The sequence below is a fragment of the Vidua chalybeata genome, chromosome 20 (assembly GCF_026979565.1).
Source record: "Vidua chalybeata isolate OUT-0048 chromosome 20, bVidCha1 merged haplotype, whole genome shotgun sequence".
Classification (NCBI taxonomy): domain Eukaryota; kingdom Metazoa; phylum Chordata; class Aves; order Passeriformes; family Viduidae; genus Vidua; species Vidua chalybeata.
Genome location: NC_071549.1, coordinates 5,455,701 through 5,479,048, shown reverse-complemented (window position 1 = coordinate 5,479,048; position 23,348 = coordinate 5,455,701). Strand labels below are relative to the sequence as shown.

At 58.6% G+C, this 23,348-nt stretch overlaps 2 protein-coding genes across 2 annotated transcripts; both read right to left on the bottom strand.

Moving 5' to 3' along the window:
* Positions 1–46: 46 nt before the first annotated feature.
* Positions 47–5,398, bottom strand: GAS2L2 (growth arrest specific 2 like 2). The gene is made up of 7 exons (XM_053961537.1): positions 5,243–5,398; positions 4,783–5,152; positions 3,914–4,152; positions 3,417–3,524; positions 2,799–2,895; positions 2,177–2,447; positions 47–2,009 (listed from the first exon to the last, which is right to left on the bottom strand). The coding sequence occupies exons 2-7, from the start codon at positions 5,138–5,140 to the stop codon at positions 788–790; spliced, it is 2,295 nt and encodes a 764-aa protein (XP_053817512.1). The 5' UTR covers positions 5,141–5,152; positions 5,243–5,398; the 3' UTR covers positions 47–787.
* Positions 5,399–6,704: 1,306 nt separating this feature from the next.
* MMP28 (matrix metallopeptidase 28) lies at positions 6,705–23,136 on the bottom strand. Its single transcript, XM_053961256.1, has 8 exons — positions 23,047–23,136; positions 15,366–15,445; positions 14,515–14,678; positions 11,861–12,082; positions 11,291–11,536; positions 10,747–10,896; positions 10,128–10,295; positions 6,705–8,946 (listed from the first exon to the last, which is right to left on the bottom strand). The coding sequence occupies exons 1-8, from the start codon at positions 23,134–23,136 to the stop codon at positions 8,552–8,554; spliced, it is 1,515 nt and encodes a 504-aa protein (XP_053817231.1). The 3' UTR covers positions 6,705–8,551.
* Between the last annotated feature and the right edge of the window lie 212 nt (positions 23,137–23,348).

Sequence of the window (23,348 nt, the reverse complement as noted above, 5' to 3'; positions counted from 1 at the left end):
GCCAGCAGGTTTTGCATTCCCGCAGTCCCAGCGCTCACATTTGCTGCTCCTCAGCGGGGAAGTGGGGCTGACTTCATCCTCTCATGGAAAATGAGACTCTCTTGGGCATCGTGGGGTTCTCAGAGGGACGTTTGCTGTGCCCACATCAGGATTATCCTCTCTCCCTCCCCACCCACACAGAAAAGATGTGGAAATGGAAGAGCTTTGGCACATCTCTATTGCACAAACAGCACTGCTGGGTCCGTGGCCGGGGGCTGGGGGTGCAGCAGTGCCTGCTGTGACCCTCAGTGACATCCATCACCTCCCCCCCGACCACGGGGGTCAGCAAGGGTCCCCTCCCGTGACCCCCCCACCTGAGGGGCTCATGAAGGCTCTTGGAGCTGTCAGACACGAGGCTCACTGGTCCCATGGTGCAGATGGGGAGCACTGAGGTATGAGATGTTTTTTATGGATGTCAAGGATGGGGTGTCCCCACTTCAGGGGTGCTAAACCCTTCCCCCTGCAGAAAATATCCCATTCTCTCAATCTGGGGCTGGATTTTTTCCACCCAAACCAGTACAAAAGTGTCTGCTTAGCAGGATTACCAGTACAGACAAAATCCATTGGGAAGGAGGGGGTGCAGCTCTGAAAAGTGAGGTGGAACCCCCCGGGTTGTGCGGGAGCGATTCCATCGTGCTGCCCCGGGAAACCTCGGGCACTGCAGCTCCAGCTTCAGCTTCAGCATCGCTCCCACCTTTGGAGGGAGGGGTCTGTCCGTCCGTCTGTCCCACCGACTCTCGGGGTGGGCTCAGACCCACGACTCCTCATCATCCTCGGTCAGGCAGGTGCCGCTGTCGCCCAGGGATGACTTGGCCGTGGGGCGTGTGCTGCCGGTCTGGGGGGCTCGGGGGGGCCCCGGGGGGCGGTGCTGGCCCCGGGGGGCAGGGGGGCGATGCCCCAGCGGGGTGGGGATGCGCGAGGGGCGCTTGCCCGGCCTGTGGTCCCGCCGGGGACGCGCCTTGGGCCGCAGCTTCAGCTTGTAGATGGAGGGCACACGCTCGGGCTTCTTCAGGCACCGCCGGGGCTTGGCCACGTTGCTGGCCCTGGGTGCCCGCGGGGTCTGGCCCCCCACCCCCGGCTGCTCTGCCTCCCCCGGGGCTGGGAGCTGCGGGGCAGCTCCTGCGGGTGTTTTGGGGACCTGGCTCCGCATCCCCACGGGGCGCAGGGGCTGCCGCCCGCGGGAGAGCTCCTCCAGCACCCTGTCGTAGCCGGGGGGCTGCGTGCTCCTACAGCACCCCCGGAGCCCCTCGGCCTCATTGCCAGGGCCACAGGCTCCCCCGGCTTCATCCTCTGGCACCCGAGGTCCCTCAGCACCCCCAGCCGCTGGGTTGGGGGCTGGGTGGCACTGCCGTGTCCCCTGGGGACCGTCCCCAGCAGCACAGACCTTGCACCCCCCTGCAGAACGGCCCAGAGGGGTGGGGGGCCGGGAGGCGGCCGGGCTGGCTTTGCTGCGGGGTTTAACGCTGCTGTCCAGTTTCGGGGGGTGGCTGGAGGAATTTCGGGGTGAGGGCTGTCGGCCCCGGCCAAGGGCTCCCTGCCTCCCTTCTCGTGGGCTCTTCAGGCTCTGGGAGTCTCCCGGAGCATCCCGCTGCGAGGAGGAGGCACAGAGCTTTAGGGGACTGGGGGCACGGACTTTTAAGGGACTGGGGGCTCGGGGTGTCGCTGTGGTGGGTGTCCCCGTTTCCTGTGGCCTGGCAGCCAGCCCAGATGATTTTCCTCCTTGCTGGGTGCTTCTCGGAGGTGCCGGTACCGTCCGCGGGCTGGGTGCTGCGGACCTGCCCCGTGCCGCTGCCACAGGGGTGGATTTCCCTGGGCTGGTCCCTTGCGGGACCCCCGCGCCGTTCGGGAAGCTGAGCCGGGAAGGGACGGGTGCCCGGCCCCTCGCCCCGTGCCCAGGGGAGCTGGATCGAGCAGGTGACCGGGATGGTGGCGGCTGCCTCCCCAAAGGGACAGCGGGTGGCTCCCGCATCCTGCAGGGAGAGACAGCGGAGAGGGGCCAGGGAGCTGCTGCATCCCCCCCATCCCGCCTGGTGCTGGGCACCTCCAGAAGGAAAGTGGGGGGGAAATTCCAAGGATGTGAGAAAAACTGCTCTGAAGCCAGGCAGTTTGGGGCACGAAGCATCTCTGCACCACTTACCTGCCCGAAGGGACCCGCCGGGGCTGCGCCGGCTCCGGGTGAGGGCTGGCACCCGGCTGGAGACCCGAGCCCTCTGGCGAGGGGGTGGCAGGGGACCGGGGGCCAGGGGGGACACGAGCCCCCCAGGTGACGGGGGGCAGGGGGCTCTGGGAGCGGCTGACCAGCAGCGCGGGCTGGGGGCTGCGGGCGGCCGCCCTCGGGGCCGGGCACAGCCGCACCTCGTGCTGCACTGGCTGCTGCGGGCTCCGCGCTTTCCAGGCTTGTTTGTGAGCTGTGGGGACAACGAGGGGGGCTCAGCACCCCTGTCCCCTGCACCCACCCCCGGGTGCAGCCCACCCAGCCGTCGCTCAGCATCCAGCCCCCCGAGGGTGCCGGCAGAAAGCTGCGCTCCCTGTAAAGTGGCTTTTGGGGTCCGGCTCCATCCAAAAGTCTTCCATGACCTCTAGTGGCCACCAAAGCCAAAGAAATTCCCCAAAACCCGACATTCCCCAGCAAAACAACGAGGCATGGCTGTACCAAAGCCTTCCGCTAATGAAAATGTCCCCGAGAAGCATCGAGACCAGCCACAGACGCCACCACCCACCCTCAGCCAGCCGCGGGGTTTGGGGACGCGGGGACTCACAGAGCGACGTGCAGCGACACGGATCGTGCTTGTCCAGGTAGTGCTCCAGCGTGTCCCAGCCGCCCCCGACCCGTACCATGACGTGCTCCCGCAGGATCTGCACGGGAATGTCCATGCCAGGGGACACCAGCAGCCTGGGGGTGGCACGCTCGGCCGGGCTTCGAGAGCGGTGGGCTTGCCCTAAGTGCCACCAGCTGTCCCAAAGGACGGCTGCGCCCCTGGCTCAGCTCCTGCGGCCATCCCGACAGCTTTATTATAAATATATTTATATTATTTATTACACAAGGAGGGTGGGGGACCCTTTCGGAAAACCCCTGTCCTTCGCGTGCTGAATTCTTTGGCCAGGCTTGGGGATGGATTCAGAGCATCCCAGTGTTCCCATTGCTGGGTGACACCAAGCTGTGGATCTGTGGGATGTCAGGTTTTGTCCCACACACATGGATGGTTAAATCCATACCACCATCTATCACAGGGCTGAGCTCCCCTGCTGCCCTGCTTTGGGAATAATGGTCAAAACTCCCACACGGGCCACTTTGGGGGATTATGGAAAAGGGGTCATGGCAGCAGAGCAGAATTCCTGATGCCTTTCCCCCAAAAGCAGGGGTGAAGCAGACTCACCCGGACAAAGATGAGGGTGTCAGAGTCCCCCACACGGTATTTCCCTTCGGAGATCTTGATCATGGGGAACTGGACAGGGCAGGTACAGCGGCTCACCAGGTGCTGGACCTGTGGGTGGCAGGGATGGGTCCTCACCAGGGCTGCTGGGAAAGGTCCTGTGCTGGCCATGCCATCCCCATCCATCTCCATATCCATCTCCATGCCCATCCCCTTCCATCTCCATGCCCATCCCTACCCATCTCCATGCCCATCCCCATCCATCTCCATGCCCATCCCCATCCATCCCCATCCATCTCCATGCCCATCCCCATCCATCTCCATGCCCATCCCTACCCATCTCCATGCCCATCCCCATCCATCTCCATGCCCATCCCTACCCATCTCCATGCCCATCCCTACCCATCTCCATGCCCATCCCCATCCATCTCCATGCCCATCCCCATCCATCCCCTTCCATCTCCATGCCCGTCTCCATGCCACCCCATGCCCCTCGGTACCATCTGGTCGAGGTTGTTGAGGTCCCGTGGTCTCCTGGGGGGCCGGGGCAGGGCGGGGTCTGTGGGAGGCAGGTCCAGCTCCTGCCGAAGCTCCTCCTCGATCTCCTCCTCCATCTGCACCAGGGTCGGGGCGCGCATTCCGAAGCGGGAAGCGTGGCGTGCCAGCTCCAGCAGGCACAGCACGAAGTTCTTCTCGTTCTTCCTCAGCACCAGGTCCTCTGTCTCGAACATCAGGACGTCTGGGCAGGGCAGGGCATGGCTGAGCCAGGGCTGGCACGTGGGGATGGGGACAATGGGGATGGGGGGCACAGATGGAGTCAAAACCCACCCAAAAGGGTGGGTTCACTGGAGCCATCCCACCAGGAATATGGCTGGGTTCAACAAGAGTTGGGAGAAATTATAAAGGAGGAAGAGCCTTTCCTTTTGGGTATCTACAACTGTTTCATGGCACCCCAAAGCCACAAAACTCAGTGTCTGAGAGCCCTGAGGACGTCTTGCTCTGTGCCACTCCCCTTCCTGGGCACCCATGGTGGTAGGACAAGGGTGACAGATGCTTTGCTCAGAGCCAGGATTTCTCCTGCTGTCCTTAGGGCTGGGATCATGCCGTGCCTGGCAGGGACACGCTGTGCCATCCACCCTTTCCTTTTCCATTCCTCCTGTGCATATTTGCACCCAAGCAAACACTCCAGCCACGTGCCAGCACCCTGCAAAGCTGCTGCCAAGCCTGGAGGACCTTGTACAAGGGATGCCAGCTCAGGGATGCTTGCACACGGGGTGGCGCTGGGTTTGGGGGACACATGGCAAAACATGGAGTGGCTGGAGGGGACTTGAACACGGAGACATGGGACAGCTGGAGCCTGGCATCCTACCTTTGATATCCATTTCCTTCCTGCACCACTGGATGAAGTTGGAGACGTTGTCCCTGGCCTGGAAGGTGCCTGGCTGTGCTGTGAGGTTGCAGGTGACACCGGCGGCGGGCAGGTGGAGGTGCCGGGCCACTTCGGGGCAGGCACGGGCAAACTCCCCGGCCACCTGGGTGACGTGGTTGGCGTGGGAGCACAGCACAGCCCCCGTCTCCAGCACCTCCAAGAAGGTGCCCACCTCGATGTCAAGGCCGTAGAGCTCCTTCAGCCACTCTGCCAGGTCCTCCTTCATGGCGTACAGGTACTGCCCGCTGGACTGGTAGGGACGGATGCTCCGCGCCCCCGTGCCCGGTGTCCCCCACATTCTGCCATAAGACTGAGAGGAGGTTGAGGGAAAAGGATGATGGGGCCATGGGGAGCTGCCCCAGCCCTGTCCCCAGCACGCTTCCCCGGCAGCCACACTCACCTGGTGCCACCTGCTCCCTGCCACACGGCGTGGTGACAGTGTCCTGGTGGTGTCCAGAGCCCTTCTGGGGTCCCAGGGCTGTAATGCTGCCGGCGAGAGGAAATCACCCTCCTGGGCAGAGGGTGTTTTGTTTCCTTCCCAAGTGCTGATGGCTTCTCCTTGGTGACAAGGGACTGGCTGCAAACACTCCCCGTTAACCCTTCAGCACCTGCTCTTCTCTCACAGCCCTGCCCCTCCCCAGCCATGCCAGGGGTGGATTTTCCCCCCAGGGGCCCTGGCTCTGGGGCAGGAAGGAGTTAGAGAGCAGCTCCTCAGCACCCAAGTTGCTCCCAACAACACAAGGGAGATTTTCACCCTTCCCAAAACCCCTACGCCGATCTCCACCACAGGTGAGGTGACCTGAGGGCCACAAGGTGCATGTTCAGGGCAACCTCAGGGTGAGAAGGGTTTATTTTCACACCCACCTTTGGGCTTTCTCAGCTCTCTGCTCCTCTGCAAACTCCTTCCCTCATTGCCCACAACAGTGAGGTCTTTGGGAAAAGCCAAGCTCCTGCAGGGATGGAGTGACTCCAGGAGTTGGGGCTTTAAGGAAATAACTGCACATGAGTGGGCACCTCTGGGAATGTGGGATACTCCCTCCCTAACCCGGGCCTTGCAGAGCTGCCACAGCACCCAGCTACTTCTGCAAAAAACAAATCTACCAGGGAAGTATTCATGCCTTGAGACCAACACAGAGCCTCTCCTGGGCTTTGTGGGGCTCCTTGCTGTGGTGGGGGACCCATCCTGTCGCAGGAGCCAGCTGCTGATGTCACTGCAGATCACTGTCCAGCCGGGGTCATTTTGGGGGAGGGAATGCAGGAATCCCAGCTATTCTGTTTGGGGAATGTGTGGCAGGCTGGAGGAGTCTGCGCCTGATGTGCCCAGCCAGGGAGCCCAGCAGGAGAAAAGAACCCCTGAGAAGCTGGATTTCCATCCAGGGCACCCAGGGGAGTGGATTGAAAGGCTCAGGGTGTGAGTTCACCTCCCCTAGACCCCCCCAGACTGACGGGGTACAGGGGACACAGTAGAGTGATCCCTGCTGCCTCTGCCAGCAATGCTGAGCTCAGCCCAGCCCTGGCAGCATCACAGGGCCCCAAAACATCCCACGGGACACAGCCCCAGGAAACACATGGCAGTAAGCCAGGGAAGAGATGGAAAACCCAAAAAGGGGAGAGGATTTGAGGTAGCCCCATCCTCAGCCTCCAGTCACACAGCAGATGGGATGCCTAGCTTTCTCCTAAGGGGACAGGAAAAGGGATAAGGAATTAATTCAGCCTAGGGAAAAAACCTATTAATACATCACAAAATGTGGAAAAATCCTCAGTAATTTGGGGATGAAGAAAGGAAGAGAATTTCCATGTTTTCATCGCCATCAGTGAGTTTTCAGTGCGATCCATCTCCCCTCTTTGATCCTGCCAGCATGTAAGCTGCGGCCAAATTCAGCAATCCCCTCTCCAACCCCAAACACCCACAGGCATCTTAAACACAGCCCTGTCAGGAAACTGGAGATTTGCTTTGGAGAAAAACAACCCAAACCCAAAGTGTGACATAAAAACAAGCACAAATCCCAATGCCACAGATCCAGAGGTTGGTTCTATTTGCTGTCAGGTCTCCAAGCCCTTGGGACTCCCTGCAGGCCACCTCACCCTATTGTCATTCAATTCCTATGAAAATGTGTGTTTCTTTGGCAATGTGGATAGTCCCCTGAGGTTTTGGGCAGATGAAGACCCTGTGTCTGTGTCTGCACATGAAGGGCTCATTCACAAGTGTTTTGGAGAATGGGAAGAGTGCTGGCTCCCCATCCTGCCAAACCCACAGCTCAGCTGGCATCTGGCAGCACCGAAAGCCCTCGGGAAGCACCAGCCCTGGCACCCTGCTTAGGGCAAACCCTGCTCTGCAGGGAAGGTCTGGAAAGGGCAAAGATGGGGAAAAGAGGAATCCTTGAAGCTGCTGGCATCAGGAGGGTACCCTGACGTGGCACCCCAGCACAGCACCCTGTCATGGCACAGCAGGAGCAGAGAGGTGCTGGGCTCTGAGTCCTGGCAGAACCTGCATAAGTGGTTTCAATAAATCATTTAATAAAGCTGAGCCCTGTCTTGTTCAGCACCAATGCCTCAGAACTCCAGCCCTGGGAAGCTGAGTCCATCCCCCAGCCCTGGGACACGATGGCCCTTTGCAGACAGGACTGGTGGCCCTGCCCAGGAGCCTGCAGCGTTTCCAGGTGGGGAGTCTGCCTTGGGAAAGGAATGAGGAGTATGCAGCCACACTGTCCCTGTGGGCCTGCAGGCACAGACACGTCCCTCTGTCCTGCTCACCCTCTCCTCTTGCCCTCCTCCCCCAGTGATTTGTCACTCCCGTTCATCCGGGTGGGGCCCAGGGACTCAGAAATTCACGGATCCTGTCCCTTGCAGAGACAGCGGAGCACAGGCACTTTCTGTGCACACAGTGAGGGCTGCCAGGTGAGCATGGCCCCTGTCAGACACGGGAGAACCCACCCAGGCACCCCAAACCCATCTGCAAGGCAATGCTCCTGCTGCCTGTGAGCTGCACAGTGACAGGGCCAGAGCTCAGCTGAGCCCCGCCTTTCTCTCCACCCCAAAGAGGCTCCTGCACCAAACCCCGCTGCTTTCAGCCCCAAAATCCCACCGTGGTGGTGCCTCAGCAGAGCACTGGCATGTGAGCACAGCCCAGCAAAGCATCCCCAAGCCTCCATACCCCAGGGTCTGAACAAACAGCAGGGGCAAAGCTCCACATGGACCCAAATTTTTGCCCAAATGTCTCTTTTCTTTTAGTTTTAAGCAGATGCTGTCAGTCTGTTCTTGAAAACCACCCAAACCCCAAAGCAAGCAGCAAGACACTTCTCCTCCTGATTGTGGGAAAATGACAGATATCAACAAGTATCAACAAAGATATCAAAAAGTATCACCAAACCCCAGTCCTGGTTTGAAAAACGTGTGTAACAATATCCTGGAAGTTAAGAGAAATGGGTGTGTTTGCAGTCTCCATGGCTGATACATTTTTCTGTGGTCTGTTATAAAAAATACTGTCCCAAAGCCTGCAGGCCACCTGGCTGTGGCACACCTGTCCCAGCTGCATCCAAGCTCTGCTGGGTCACTGCTCCACCATCCCACGGCTCCAGCTGCCCTCGGGGCAGCCAGTCCCTGCCTAACCACCCTCAGACAGGACCCCAGAGTCACACCTAGAGGGATCCAGGCAGCAGCAGCGAGCGAGGTGAGGTCCAGACCCCCGTTTCGTCCCGTCACGCCGTGCTCAGAACAGCCCCTGCTCACTGTTGGCATCCCAGCAGCCCATCCAGGCGAGCTGCGTGGCCCATTTGCCGGTGGCCACCACTTGCAGCTTGGCCTGGTCAAACTTCCAGTACTGGTCATCCCGAAAGAAGTAGACGGAGCCGTCGCGGTGGGTGAGAGCCCCGGCCGTGGCCGGGGGCAGCCCTGCCCAGTCCCGCAGGCTGCGCGGGTAGTAGGGCTCCACGCCCAGGGGCTCCTCGCCCACCACGAAGTACTTGGGGCCTTTGAAGAGGACGAGCCGCCGGAGCTGCTGGAAGTAGAGGGCGGTGTCCGGGTGCCGAGGCAGCCCCAGGGCGCTGCATTTTCGGGGAAATCCCGCCTCCAGCTTGGAGCCCGCGTAGCGCCAGCATCGGCCACCTGCGGGGAACGGGGAACGGGGGGGGTTAGAGCACACCCCAGTGGGGTCCGCGGCAGCACGAGCTGCAGGAGATGAGGACAGGCTCGGCCACGGGACCAGCCTTGTGGTGGCCAGTGACATCCATCCCACTGGTGACCCAACTGGAACCACTGTGGGGCGGCCCCAAGGACCAGGCTGGGGGGAAACTGAGGCACGGCAGCTCAGGGACTTGAAGGCATGGAAAGGGACCACCAGGGACAGAGCAAGGCCACCACCATGCTGCTTCTGTCAAACCTCCCCCCTGACCCTTCACAGCGAATGGGACAGACAGAAACAGATCCAGCCGAGGCTGGGACATCCAAAACCAGCAGTGCAGCAGGAACTGCCATGGGGACCCGTGGCTTGGCTGTCCCCACAGCGCCCTGTCCCCACAACAGGGCAGACAAAAGCCCCTTTCTGCTCATGAGGCACAGCCTGACGCAGCCCTGGGGAGGACGGAGGGAGCAGCGAGGGCTGGGGAGGCAGAGGGGCTTTGGCTCCCACCCAGCTGCAGCACAAAGCCCCTTTTCTGAACAACCAGTGACTGGTTTCCATTAAAAGCTGGGGCTGACCCTGGCAGCCAGGCTGCCTGGTTTGACCTTCCTCTCCCCATCTGGCTGCCGGGCAGCTCATGGATGGTATCCCAGCTCATGGATGCTATCCCAGCTCCTGGGGCAGTTCAGGGATGGTATCCCAGCTCCTGGGGCTCCTCATGGATTGTATCCCAGCTCCTGGGGCAGTTGAGGGGTTGTATCCCAGCTCCTGGGGCAGCTCAGCCTCCAGGCACAGCACAGGGATCCATGTGCACCATGAAACACCCACGGACTCCCCTGCACCTCCTGTTTTGGGGAGCAATTTCTCCCCAAGACCCACAGCTGCACCTGGATTTGCTTTGCACACCAGTGAGTGCTGCTCTCCTGATAGGGAAACCGAGGCACAAGGAGGTGATGTGGCTGCCAGGGCCATGTGCTTCACCCATGACAGGGCACCCAGCCCAGGGTTTTGCACACCCAGGATGCAGCAATGGCCCAGCAATGCCCCAGCTCTGCACTGGGAGGGGACCAGCGGGAGGGGACACAAACAAGAATTGTGTGGCTCCAGCCAGACCCAGGCAGGAGCAGTGGCAGCCCCGAGGGGAGTCCCCTGCCCGGGCCTCACCCACCTTTGAAGAAGTAGAACTTTCCACTGAGCTGGGAGCAGGCGCAGGCGTCGATGCCGGCGGGGAGGCCGGGCCAGCGTGGCTGCAGTGGCCGTGGGTCACTGGCGTTGCCACTGGCTGACACCACCCAGTAGTGGCTGCCCTTGAAGATGTAGAGGTTGTGATCCCCGTCTGTGAGGCAGAGGGAGGGTGCCCCGGGTGAGAAATGTTATTGAGCCACCCTTCACTGCTACCCACAGCCCCTCTCCTCCCCGTGCAGCCCCGCGGTGCTTTGGGGATCCTCAGGGTTTGGATGCTTCCTCCTGCCTTTCCAGCCACCCCCTCAGCATCCAGAATTCATTGCCTCCCCTCCAGGCATGGGAAGACAAATGCTGGCCACAGTTCAAGGCTTATCTTGCACAGCTGAGCTCCTGCAGTGATTAATCCTTGCCATGGCCCAAGTTTTAGGGTGTTTTCCCTGCTCCTGACACACCACTGTGCCCTCAAGGTGCACTGCTTCACTGTCCATCAGTGATGCCACCAGTGCCAGGAGCTGTGGATCAGCCAAACCCACCTTTCCCAGCACTGGGACAAGGGGTAGGGGTGCACGTTTTGGGAGAGGGTCACACTGGCCAACACCCACCAGCGGTTATGGCATCGAAGAAGGAGTGGCAGTAGTAGGTGCTGAGGCTCCTCTGCTGTCGGTCCCTGCTGTAAAAGTCCGTGTTCCAGTCCTGGAAGTGAGTGAAGACCTTTCCGGGGAGCTGGATAGCCGAGCCCTTGGAGGGCTTTCCTGGGATGGAACAAGGGGTGGTGGGCCCGGAGAAGGGACAGAGAAACAACTTCTCCCAAAGCACAGGGCTGGGACTCCAAAGATTCCAAAGACTCCTTGTCCCACTGTTGGGCTCCTATCCCACTCTACATGATAGTGACAAAAATCCCTTGGTACCCCAAAAAACATGCACCAGCAGACAAATGGGCAGCAAATCCAACCTTCCCTGCCCTGGAGGCCCTGCTACCTGTCCCACCCCTCCTGCATTTTCCTCCCCAGCCACACACAGGGATGGGGCCCATGTGACTGTAGTCCTCTCCCCTTTCAGGGACCTGCTCCCATCCCTACTGCCCGCTCTCCATCCCAGAGAACAACCCTGGAGGAACCAAGGGATGCTCAGGGAAGCCAGGCTCACCGTACAAGTTCTGGATGGCCAGGATGTCATCCCAGCTGAGGACAAAGTCCTTGCTGAGCTTCTTGTAGTAGGGGGACATCAGGGCGCTCTTGACGGGCGAGTGCTGCAGCCCCAGCGTGTGCCCGACCTCGTGGGCCACCACGATGAAGAGGTTGCGCCCTTTGCCGCTGTGCAGGGACCAGCGCTCGGCGCTGTCAAAGTGGGCTTCTCCTCGCCGGGGGAAGAAGGCGTGAGCCAGGGCACCTCCTGGGGACACGAGAGCCATCAGGGACCACGGCACACGCAGCTCTGGTTTGCCTAAATGTGCGTCAGTTTTAGGTGTTTTTGGAGGAGCCCGTGTTTGGAGGGTGTTGTAGGGCTCCTTGCGGGCCCATAGGGAACGTCTCGGCCACCTTGCTGGCAGACCTCAGCTGCAGAGTCAGGAGGAGGGACCCCAAATCAGACAGCAAACTGGCGCAAACTGGGCTAGAGAGCCTCCATCACCCCCTCCTCACAAGCCCAGCCCTCCTCCCTGCCGGGGAAGAGCCCACGTTGTAAAAGAGAAGCTTACGAGGGGGAAGCGACCAGCACCTGGCCCATCGAAGGCGTTGTTGAGTCCATCGTTGTGGTCCCCGTGGAAGAAGGTCAGGCGGATGTCAGCGGGGCCGTGCTGCGCCTCCCAGAAGCGCAGCGAGGACACGTTGCTCCAGAGCTCGAAGGCGGCTCTCACGGCCAGGCGCACCTCGTGCTGCGGCAGGTAGGACGGCCAGTTCACCACCCGGTACGTCAGGTGCCGCTTGTACCAGCGCCCACCTGCAACAGGACACGCTCAGCGTGGCAGCCTGGGCTTCTCCTTCCACCCAGGGGCTGCCTGAGTGGAAGAAAACTTCATGGAAATGTTGTGGTTTTCCCAAGGCAAACCTGGAAGTTGAGGCAGCTGCAGCACCACCATTAAATCCTTCTGAAGGTGCCACCACTAGAGATCACCCAAGGCTGGAGTTGCAACCAAACCCTGAAACCTCTGTGAGGAGATGAGAAGCTGTGGCACCAAGTTTGAACTCAGCCTTTGGCTCCCAGAGCCAAATCCAGCATGGGTCCCTGCTAGGAGGTCTTCTGCCTGATGGCAGCTTCAAGTCCAGAAGGTGCAGCCCAAGGGCTGGATTTCAGGGAGAGCAATCGAAGCCACCTCTGAAAAGGTGGGACAAAGGTAAAGGAGTGGGAAGGGCTCTCAGCAGCACTTGTGGGGCACAGCTTAGTGCCCAAGGCCTCCTTAAAAGCTGTCAGGGGAGACAGAGCCCTGATGCTACCAGGACAGCTGGGGACAAGGATGAAGGGGACAAGCGCTGTGACTCCCTCTAAGCTCCCCATCCCCCCTACCACACAGGAGGGCAAAGATGAGAGTTCACATAGTTGCTAAGCAGCATTACAGCCCCCTCCTCCTCCTCCTCCTCCTCCAGCACCCTTCAGCAGCTGTGGGACCCCAGAGCCCTGGGATTAGATTTATCTGGAGGCATCTGGGAGCAGGAAAAAAGCCGTGGGGCCCTGGGGGGATGTGGGTGCCAGAGGCAGTGCTGAGGCGTGGGAGTGGTGAAGAACTCCAGCATCTGCCTCTGCTCCAGATGTGCAGGAAAACAGGGGGAACAGAGCCGGCAGCACGCCGGGGCTCACTGCTCTGGCTCTGAGCTGAGCCTCCCAGCAAACCTGGCACACATCCCACCCCAGCTCTGCCTCCTTCTCCCCATGGCTGGGGACACTCTGGGCTGGCTGGTCACACTCCTGGGGACAGAATCAGTTCCCACTGTCAGTGCAGTGATGGCCTCCAGCTCCAAAGGGACACAGATGAGCTTCCACTCTGCACAGCAAGAGCTAAAAGCTCAAAGCAGCCCTAAAACAAAGCCTGGCATCCCATCCTTCCCTCCACAGGAGCAGAGCAACCACCAGCAGAGGAAGATGGGCAAGGCTGGCTTAGCTGGGCTGGCTCTTGGGAAGAGCAGGGCTTGGCTTTGCCCCCGTGCTGGGCTCTGAGTGTGCCCAAGGCAGCGGGATGAGGGACACAGGGGCTGCCCCAGGAAGATCCCGCTGGGAAAGGCTGGATAACAAAGCACTTTGCTGGCTCAGCTGCCATGGTTTCCTGCTTCAAGCAGGATAAACAGCACAAAGCCTCCCCCAGCCTTCCTGGCCAGTGCCACCAGCCCTGCAGGCACCCCCTGTCTCCCATCCAGCCCATGGGTACAGATGTGCTGCTGTCCCATCCCTGCTGCCTGTGGCATCAGATCTCCAGAGCAAAAACCAGTGCCACACTGGGCCCTTTCCTGCCCTTTCCTTGAGACTCTGGGCATCTCTTGCCACCCACCCACTTTTGTGATCCCCAAAAAGGAGCCCCATGAGCCACAGGGCACGGGCTACTTCTGCTTGCCCACCCCCTGCTTCTTGTCCTTACTCCTCTGCTCACTGCCCACGTGTCCTGGGCACAGGGTGGCTCCTTCAAGGGACACATGCTGGGGCTTTGGAAGGAAATCCAGAGGCTGGAGGAGGATGACAGGGCTCTCCTGGGGCTGTCCATGGCCAGCCCTGCCAGATGCACAGACAGCCTGACACGGCACAGAGCCTTTTCTTAATCTCCCCTTCGTTTTTCCCATGTCCTAAGCACAGCTGGCCCTGGCCCTCTTGCTCTCTAGGAATCCAGTTACTCATCTGCAAGCCCAAAGAGAGCTCACAAGGGATGAGAGGCCCAGTCTTGGACACACAGGAGCACAGAAGGATGCTTGGAGCAGAGTTAACCCCCTTAACATGGGTGAAATGACTCTCGGGTCAGGCTGCCAAGTGCTGGCAGGTTTTTGGTTACTGCTGTGTCCTTAATATGCATTAGAAGTCCCAAAGGTCAGCAAAACCTGGAGATAACTTCACTGTGTGCCAGCCCCTGCCCTCCAGATCATGCCAGCACAGCTGGGTGTGGGGCCATGGTGACCTGAGCACTCTCTGGGAGATGTCCTGGCTCCCACAGCAGTAAAACCACCCCAGAGAGCTGAATTCTTCCAAAACTGGGAGTCGAATCTCTAATCACCGCTGACATCAAGCCACAGAGACCAACTGAAAATAAAGAGATTTAAAAATAACCTCCAATTGTGTGGGGGCCCAGTGGGGCTGCACCTCCCACGCACAGCAGCTTCCCCACGAGTCCAGGACGGCAGAGCCGAGCACCCCAGACCCCAAACCCCACCGGGAGCCTCGGCGCCGGTGCTCACCGTGCTGTGCCGTGCGCCTGCGGCGCCGGGCGAGCGGTGCCCGGCGTGCCCCGGCAGCGCGGCTGTCCCCGTCGTCGGTGCCACACCGCGGCAGAGCCATCTGATGGAGGGTGGGGGCATCCAGCACCCCGCTGAGCGGGAGGTGGGTCACCCGCTGGAAATCCCTGCGAAAGGAAGGGAGGTAGCAGCAGCCACATCCAGACCCCCCCGTGGCAGGGTTTGGGTATGTTTGTGCCGGGGGTTTGACCCGAGCCAGGATTTTCACCCCGCAAGCTTCACACCCCAGCGTCAGAACTTCAGGTGGTGAAACAAGAAGGATTTGGCTCTGCAACCACAGCTGACCTGCAAGTCACCTCTTAGCAGGGTAAAGGAGCTTAAAAATAGAGCCTGAAAGTGCCTTTTCCAGCTTTTAACCCCAGCTATTTGACGTCGCATTTAATTTTGTATTTGGCTTTGCGCACGGTGAAGCCCGGGATGCTCCCAGAGCCGAGGTGATGTCCTTAGGAGAAGCCCAGGCAGGAGCTGGCAGCTCACCCCCCCTGACATCTCCCAGCCGTCCCCAAACTCGGCCTCCCCGCAGATTTTATTGCGAGGCGAGCAGCGGGCCATAAAAGGCAAATAAACCAGCGAGAGCCGGGTGCCAGCAGCCGGCACCCAGCTGCGGGAGCCGGGCACGGACCCGCCTTTCCGAAAAGGACTGGCTGTGCTTTAGCATCAGACCGTGAGACAGCGAACCTCCAGCTGCACAAAGACCCCTCTGGCTGCAAAAAAAAGACCCTCGGAGCGCTGGCAGCATCCCTGCAGCTGGAGCTGCCGAGTTTGGAGCGCAGCGTTGAATAAAAGGCTCCTACCTCAGCGCCTCGGTGAACTCGGCGGGGCTGTGTGTGCCGGCCCCCGGCTCGCTGAAGTAGCCGTATTTCTCCAGGAAGAGCTGCAAGAAAAAATGGGAAAGGCGCAGCTCAGAGCACGTGTTGGCTTGGGAAGGGGGGAGAAAGGAGATGAGGTGGCAAACAGTGCTGCAAACCCAAAGTGCCCACTTGTTTTGCTCCTGAGGGCTCTGCACCTCCTGTGCCCGTACAGGCTCCTGTGTGTCTCCTCCCCATCATTTTGGATGGCTCTTGGGGTTTTTGGCCACGACACGATGGAGGAAAGACAGAGATCAAAAACCTCTGCTGCCATCTCATCCGCAGCCGGAGGCGACCAAACCCACAGCTCTGATGGCCCCGGCTCAGCGCAGGGATTCAAACAAAGGCCGAAGTGCCGTGGCCACGAGTAGGGCGGGGTGAGATGGGGTCAGGCTCAGCCTCCCCCATTCCCACGCAGGATGCGCTGCTGCAAAGCGGGGACGCTCCGGGCGTAATTTGCTTTGCCAAACCATTCTTCTTCTTATCGGCCGTTGACACGGACGGAGATTGCCTCTCTGAACTTGCTCCAGCATTAAATTGTATGTTAAAGAAAATAAACGGCTCGGGCTGCTCCCCGGCTCTCGGAGGAGTTAATAGCCGGGGTCACAGGAATGCTCCACGCCCGCCTGCCCCGCCGCCAGGGATGTCTGCGGGAGACAAACAAGCTGCCCAGCATCCTGTTAGTGCAGCAGAGCCGCAGTTACAGCAATGAAAAATAATCAGAATAAAAAGTGAAAGTGGCGGCTTCCCTTCCCCGCATCCCAGAGGAGAGGTGTGCTGAGCTCCAGGAATGCCACGGGCTGGCCCAGATAGCACGGCTGGTGCCCTCTGGGTGTTTTTAAAGCTGTTTCCCTCCCGGCTCATCTCGAGCCGGGAAAAGGAGGGGGTTGGAGGGTTGACGTCCTCTCAGTGCTGCTCCTGACTGTGGGTGACCCAGTTCTCCTTTATGTCCCTGCAGAGGAGGCAGCAGCACTTCCTGGGCCTTGTCACCTGGCAAGGAGCAGGAATGGTTGGTGGATGTGGCAGTCCCGAGGTGTGCCAGGGCCTCTCCCTCTCCTCCTCCTGCCCAAACCTTCTGCTTGCCATGAACAGTCATCCTCATGTCATCCCCAAACACATCACCCCACGTGTGGGCAGGCACATCCACGTGTGCTCTGCAGACCTCATCTCCTCCAGTTTCATCTCCTCCAGTTTCATCTCCTCCTTTACACCCCTTCTACCTGGAGCATCCCCCTCTGGCAGAGGAGCAGCACAGATTCCTGCCTGGACACGCTCTTTACTCAGCCCCACACAAAGAATTTGGCTGGTTTTCCCACCAAAGCTGCCTGTCTCAGCTGGAGGCAGCAGCAGCTCATCCTGGCAGTGCCAGGCTGCAGCAGCAAGAGCCTGAGCATGGCCAGAGTCCCCCAGACACCCCAGAGTGGTCAGTGAGTCAGGAGACATCAGGCAGGTGCCACAGGTTTGTCAGAAGCCACCACACCTCTGCCCTGGGTTTACCATCCAGCCTGGACTTGCCATTCCCCAGCCACACCGGGATAACCCCACCTTTACAGAGGTACCAGGAGGAAAAATCCAGCAGCAGCTCAGGATGAGCATGCAGGGATGAAGGAGCATCCTCAGGATGGGGAGCCTTGGAGCCCTCTGAGAATATCTGGAGAGGAGAAGAAATGTTTCCCCCTGTGCTTGTATTTTTATAAAGTTCTCCTCCAGAAGCACAAAATCACCAGTTACATGTGAGGGTGCAGGGTGAAGATGCCAGTGGTGACATCACTGCAGATAAATGTGAGCTGAGAACACCTGGATGGAAAGTCCTGGCTCTCACATCATGGTCTGAACCTTTTCTAACACGATTTTGCATTCACTCAGCACAACCTGAAGCTCTTTCCTTGCCTGTAACCCAACACAATCCCATCCTTAAAGCATGAAAATGGTTTTTCCTCACCATGATCTCATGAAGGCTTGAAACCCCATCTGGACACATCAGAGTGCAGTGAAGAAAGCAGCCCCTGTCCCAGCAGCTGCTCTTGAGCAGCACCAGAAGGCACAGAGGCCACTGCTTTATCATTCCTGCCCAGAGCTTTGCAAGTCCAAGCAAAGCAGCATTTTCTCTGTGGTTTCTGGCCTGTGCCACATGGAGGTTCTCACACACAGGCACCAATTCTCCAGCTGCAAAACCATCAGGAGAAAATTGATTACATTTTCTAGACACAGCTACTGTCAGCTAAGGGTGATGGTGGTCCTGGAAACACAGAGCTGCAGGAGAGGGGTGTGCTGATCTCTGTCAGGAATTTATCCGAGCACACAGCATACAAATGCAGGGAGTTTTTGGGGTCCAGGGAACCCAAGAGCCCCATGCTACAATGTCCTGGGCCCAAACCAGTGCTCAAGGCTCCCCCAGCACTGCACAACCCCCCAGAGGCCAGGCAGGCTCTGGCAGGGCTGGCTGGAATCTGGCACCAGCCCATTAAACCTCTCCAGAGGCTGCAATGCAAAGTCTGGCCGTGCTGGGAAAACCCCCTCCCTCCTGCCCCAGACGGGGAAATGCTCTTTTCCATACAATGGGAAAAGAAAAACAGCAGGAAACCAAGAGAAGCATTAATATGAAATATGCCCAGCTCCCCCTCTGCATGAGGGAGGGAGGGAGGGAGGGAGGGAGAGGAGGATGGATCTGGCTGCCCTGGAGCCAGTGCTGGGGCAGAGAACCTCGGGGACTGCAGCAGGGACAGCAGGAGGAGTCGCGGGGGAGACAGAGCAGCCCTTCCCATCTCAGGGCTCTGATGTGAAGCCTGCTACAACCCTGGAAATCATCTCTGCCTTGGCTAAAGCCAAGGAAACACCTTGCCCTCCACCACAGGCATCCCGGGTGGACGACAGCCAGCGGCAAACACAATTAGCCCTCCCTGCCTGGAAACTGGGATAACGAGAGTGCCGAGACAGCAGGCTCGGCTCCTGCCTGCTCTCCCCTCCAGACACGCCCATTCTGGCTCCTTTCCACCAGCTGAGTACTGGAGAAGCCTCACACTGAGCTCCTGCTGACCGTGGTCCCTCTGCTCTGCCGGGTACAAACCCCATCCCTCCCCTCCATCCCATCCTGCCAAAGGCCAAGAAATGCTTAAAATGTATTGTAATTAAGAAATAGTTGGCTTCTGATTGTGATGCTGTGGATTATAACATCTGTATCGTCTCACCCTTCACATGAGACTGAAAATGGAATAAAAGTTTTTAAAACACCTCTCAGTTGAAAAGGGCTTAATCCGACACAGGTGTTCTGTGTCACGTTTACAGGTGCTGCCACCACAAGCTGCACCTTTAAAGTCTTTTGAAAACATGAGACAGCCCAGGTGGATCCTAAACCCTGGTTCCAGCATCCGCAGGCTCATCCCACATCATCTCACCACCAAAATGGACACAGTGGCTCCTGCCTTTCAGCCCCAGTTTCCCCCAGCGCACACACAAGGGGAGCTGGCCCGGGGCCTGTTTTGGCGTGGTCACAGAAGGAGCAGCGGCTCCTCCTGCCCATCGGGTCCCTGCTGCCTGCGAGCTGCCCCCAGAAGATGTCACATCAATTAAAAACGCTCATTTGCCTCCGCTCATCCCTGCAAAGCCTCAGGCAGAGCCCCGGCGCCGCTTTTGTTTAAGTGTGTGTATAAGTATCTCTATAAATATTATATCTATGGACACAGGGAGACACACGAGAAGGGGCATTAGTGAGCACAGAGCCTGGCTGTCCTCCCGCTGGGAAGGCAAGGAAACCTCAGCTGATTCTCTGCACTGGGGATGGAGCGTGGTTAAAGCCCCAGGCACTGCCTGGCTGCTGGGATGTTCCCCTGCTGTGCCTGACCCACTCCTGGAGGAACCTCCTGTCCCACCTACCACTCCTAAAATCTACTTTAGCAGCAAATAATCCATTTGCCACTAAAGATGTGGAGTTGGGGTCTTCTAAACTCCTTTTATTTGCACACTGGATCTTCTGAAGCTGAGAGGCAGTAAGCCTGGTCTAATTAAAACCCCTCCTGGTTTCACTAATCGTTTGTGGCTTGGAGCAACTTGGTCTAGTGGAAGGTGTCCCTGCCCGTGGCAGGGGGTGGAATGAGATGAGCTTTAAGGTCCTTCCAACCCAAACCAATGCATGAATCCGTGCTAACTCGCTGGGGAGCAGCCAGCAACTTTGCCCCGGCTCCCCCAGCACCCCAGACCCCGATGCGCTTCATCACCCGCAGCACCAAAACTGCTGAACGCGACCCAAAGCACTCGGGGAAAACAGGGAAGAACACTGGGCTTGGCCAAACCTTCCCCTGCGAATACCAGAGCGGCTGACAAACCAGTTTGGTCACGCAGACTGGTTGTGTTTTCGTGTCTAAGGAGAGAAAGGAAACGAGTCTTGCCCTCCACCGGGGTGGGAGCCGGGGGAAGGCGCCGTCCCCGCTGCCGGCGGCCGCGGCCCCTTGCCCGGCGGGCGAGATTTGCCCTAACAAGTGGGGATTGTTTTGGGGGAGAAGCAGGAAGAAAGCCGGGCTGTTTGTGCTGCGGTGACTCACGGGGTGTAAATCACACCGGGGGATCGCCGGGACACCCGGAGCCGCTCGCCACATCCGCGCCGGCGGCAGCGGCTCAGAGACGCGGTCTCGGGGGTGTTGCAGAGCCCAGCGATGCCTCAAAGGGGTAATTCCTCCTCCTCTCCACCTCGCCTTCCATCGTGCTGAGGCTGAGCAGCAGGGATTTTGTGCAGGAAGGAGGATTTCTCCGCCTTGTTTCAGAAGGAAAATGTGGGATGCTCTGTGCCCCGGCCGAGCTCCGAGCCCCACTGTGTGTGCGTGGTAGCCGGGAGCCTCCCCCCATCCAGCTGTGCTCAGCATCCTGCATCCCAACAGCATCCCGCTCCTAAAGCAGCTCAGAAATGCTGGAGCATTTCCCAGCACAAACAGCCCAGAGCCCAAAATGTGGTTTGATAAGGGGGAGAAGTCAGTGTGCACCAGATACTGCAAGATGGGAAGGAGAAGGGCAGGACAGGGGGAAAAAATCGGAAAAAAAATCCAAAATGAGAATTATTCAGTCTGTTAGTCCAGCTCTCTGTTCCCATTCTGTTTCTCTCAAATTTCTCCTCAGTTTTTATTTCCACCAAAACAGACCTGGAGCTTCTCACACAAATCTCTGCAAGGACTTAATTGTCCTTTGTCCTTGGCTGCACCAGCACCTCACCCTGCTCCTCACTCCCACCACGGGCTGAGATCTCACATGCCCCGGGTATTTTACACAATTCCCCCGGGATCAGGGAATTTCGGGCATTACCACCCCCCAGCTGCTGTCTGAGCACATCCCAGCCAGACACCAGCTCTGCCAAACAATGTGCTCTCTCACATTGAGCCCTCTCCTATCTGTAGATGATAAGATGATTTCACATACAAATGTTTCAAATTAAATTTTCGAATTTTCCTTTTTTATTTTTTTTTTTTTTAGCTGCAATTGATACAGATGCAGTGAAAACATGGACAGCAGCCAGGAAAAGCACACAACTGGACATTTCACAGTCTTATGCATCTAAGTTTACACAACATATTGTTGCTAACTGTGGCTTTTTAAAAAGAATTAAAAAAAAAAAAAAAAAAAAAGCTTTAGAAGCAAAGCCTGGAAGTGCTCCGAAAGCCACAAATCACCAGAACTATTTGATGTTATGTGAGAATTTCAGTTTCCTCCTAAAAGAAAATTAACTGCTCAGCTTATTTAGACAAGTTCCACAGCCCAGTCTCCGCACTTCCATTGTGCGTGTTGTCCCAAAGCCCCTGGTCAGCACAGCACATCCCTTTGGGGAAACTGAGGCAGGGAAACAGGAAAGCCACTTACCCAGCACCCCCTCACGAGGGACCTGCCACAATCCTGGGATCTGTTCTGAAGCTTCAAGGGAAAAGAACTCAGAAGTCACCAGTGAGGGGTGGAAAGGCAGTTCGTGTTGTTAAACCAGTCCTTCCCAATCAGTTGATTTTCTTTTAAAGTGAATTTTAAATTATTGGTTTTCTCAGCATTAAAATATTTGTAAATTTATTTTCTCCAGGTGGCATGAGGGGCTGGGCTGAGGTTTGTGCACAGTGGGAAAAGCACAACTATTAATGACCTCTCTGAAGCAGCATCTCTCAGCAGAAAGAGCCTGCACATCAAAACAAGCCTCTGAGCACTCCTGTGTCCTTTTCCTCTCAGAGCATGTGTTCAAAATCCCAATTAATTCACCAGGACTTGCTGGCTGGGGTTGAAAATTAAGCATTTGTGCAAATGTACACTGGATCGAGGCCTAAATAAGAAAAAATCCCCAATATGAACCTTTGTTCACCAGCCAAATCTCATACCTTGTCCTCCCAAAACAAACAGGAGTGGACAGTGGCAGGGGGTGACAATGACAGCAGGACAAACAGAAGAAATCCAAACAGAGGTGATGGGGACAGCCCTGGGCAGAGGCAGGCAAGGGAAGGACTGGCTTTTGTCCCCTCCTGGGGACAAAATGCTGGGAGATGGGAAGGTTTGCAGATGCACATCACCTGTGGGGACACCTGGACACACGCTGAGAGAGCTGGGGGTGTTCATCCTGGACAAGGGAAGGCTCCAGGGACACACAGAGCCCCACCCAGTGCCCAAAGGGGTTCCCAGAGAGCTCAAGAGGGACTTTGGACAAGGGCAAGGAGAGAGAGGACAAGGAAGAATGGCTTTAAGCTGAAGTAGGGCAGACTTAGATTAGATATTGGGAAGGAATTCTTCCCTGTGATGATGGTGAGGCCCTGGCACAGGGTGCCCAGAGCAGCTGTGGCTGCCCCATCCCTGGAAGTGTCCAAGGCCAGGGGTGAAATGGGATGAGGTTTAGGTCCATTCGAACCCAAACCAGTCTGTGATTCACTGCCACAGCTCCACACAGCACAGGTGGCCACACACCCTGGCATTCCAACACAATCCTGTGGCACAGCCCCATCTCCAAGCTGGCACAGCCACACACACGGCGTGTACCCAGGGCACACGTGCACACACAGGCGTCAGGAGCTCAGGGACACTCACCTGTGGTGAGCGTGTACGTAGGGGACACACTCATACCTATGGCATGGGCACACCAGGGACATGGGCACACCAGGGACATAGTGACACCTGGGGCATGGACACACCAGGGACATAGTGACACCTGGGGCACGGACACACCTATGGCACAGACACACCAGGGGCATAGTGACACCTGGGGCATGGACACACCAGGGACATAGTGACACCTGGGGCATGGACAACCTATGGCACAGACACACCAGGGGCATAGTGACACCAGGGACATGGACACACCTATGGCGCAGACACACCAGGACATGCACACCCAGGGCAAAGACACACCCATGGCATGGGCACACAGGGATATGCACACACCTGGCGGGACACGGGCACACCTATGGCACACCTGGGACAGTCACATCTGGATCGTGGGCACACCTACGGCACAAGCATAGGGCACAGCTAGGGCATGGACACACACAGCCGGGGCACGGGGACGTGGGCACACCAGGGACACGCACACCAGGGACACGCACACCAGGGATACGCACACCAGGGACACGCACACCCAGGACGCGCTCCCGCCCCTCCCCGCTGCCGGTGCCGCTCCTACCTCTGCCTGCCGCCGCTGCCCCGCGGCCGGGGCGGGCTGAGCGGCCGCCAGCAGCCCCAGCGCCAGGGCGGCCCGCAGCGGTCCTGCCATCCCGGCTCCGCTCCCGCCGCTCCGCTCGGCGCCGGGCGCCGCCGCCCCAGCCGCCTCTCCCCGCCCCGGCCCCGGGGGCGGCCCCAGCCCCGGCTCCGGCCGGGGGCCGGGCTCCGCTAGCAGCACCGAGCGGAGGGGCTGTCCCTCCTTGGGGCTGTCCCTGCTCGGGGCCCCCCCCCAGCCGTGCCACCCAGCCCGGAGCTGCCAGCAGG

Bases quoted from the DNA above. Each gene is read 5' to 3' on its own strand.
- GAS2L2 (XM_053961537.1), bottom strand. From the start codon at position 5,140: ATGTGGGGGACACCGGGCACGGGGGCGCGGAGCATCCGTCCCTACCAG. The intron at 3,525-3,913 runs GTACCGAGGGGC...TGCCACCCACAG, and splicing joins TCAACAACCTCGACCAGATG to GTCCAGCACCTGGTGAGCCG. The intron at 2,010-2,176 runs GTAAGTGGTGCA...CTCTCCCTGCAG, and splicing joins CGGCGGGTCCCTTCGGGCAG to GATGCGGGAGCCACCCGCTG.
- MMP28 (XM_053961256.1), bottom strand. From the start codon at position 23,136: ATGGCAGGACCGCTGCGGGCCGCCCTGGCGCTGGGGCTGCTGGCGGCC. The intron at 12,083-14,514 runs GTGAGCACCGGC...GTCCTGTTGCAG, and splicing joins CAGGCGCACGGCACAGCACG to GTGGGCGCTGGTACAAGCGG. The intron at 10,296-10,746 runs GTGGGTGTTGGC...TCTGCCTCACAG, and splicing joins CTTCGATGCCATAACCGCTG to ACGGGGATCACAACCTCTAC.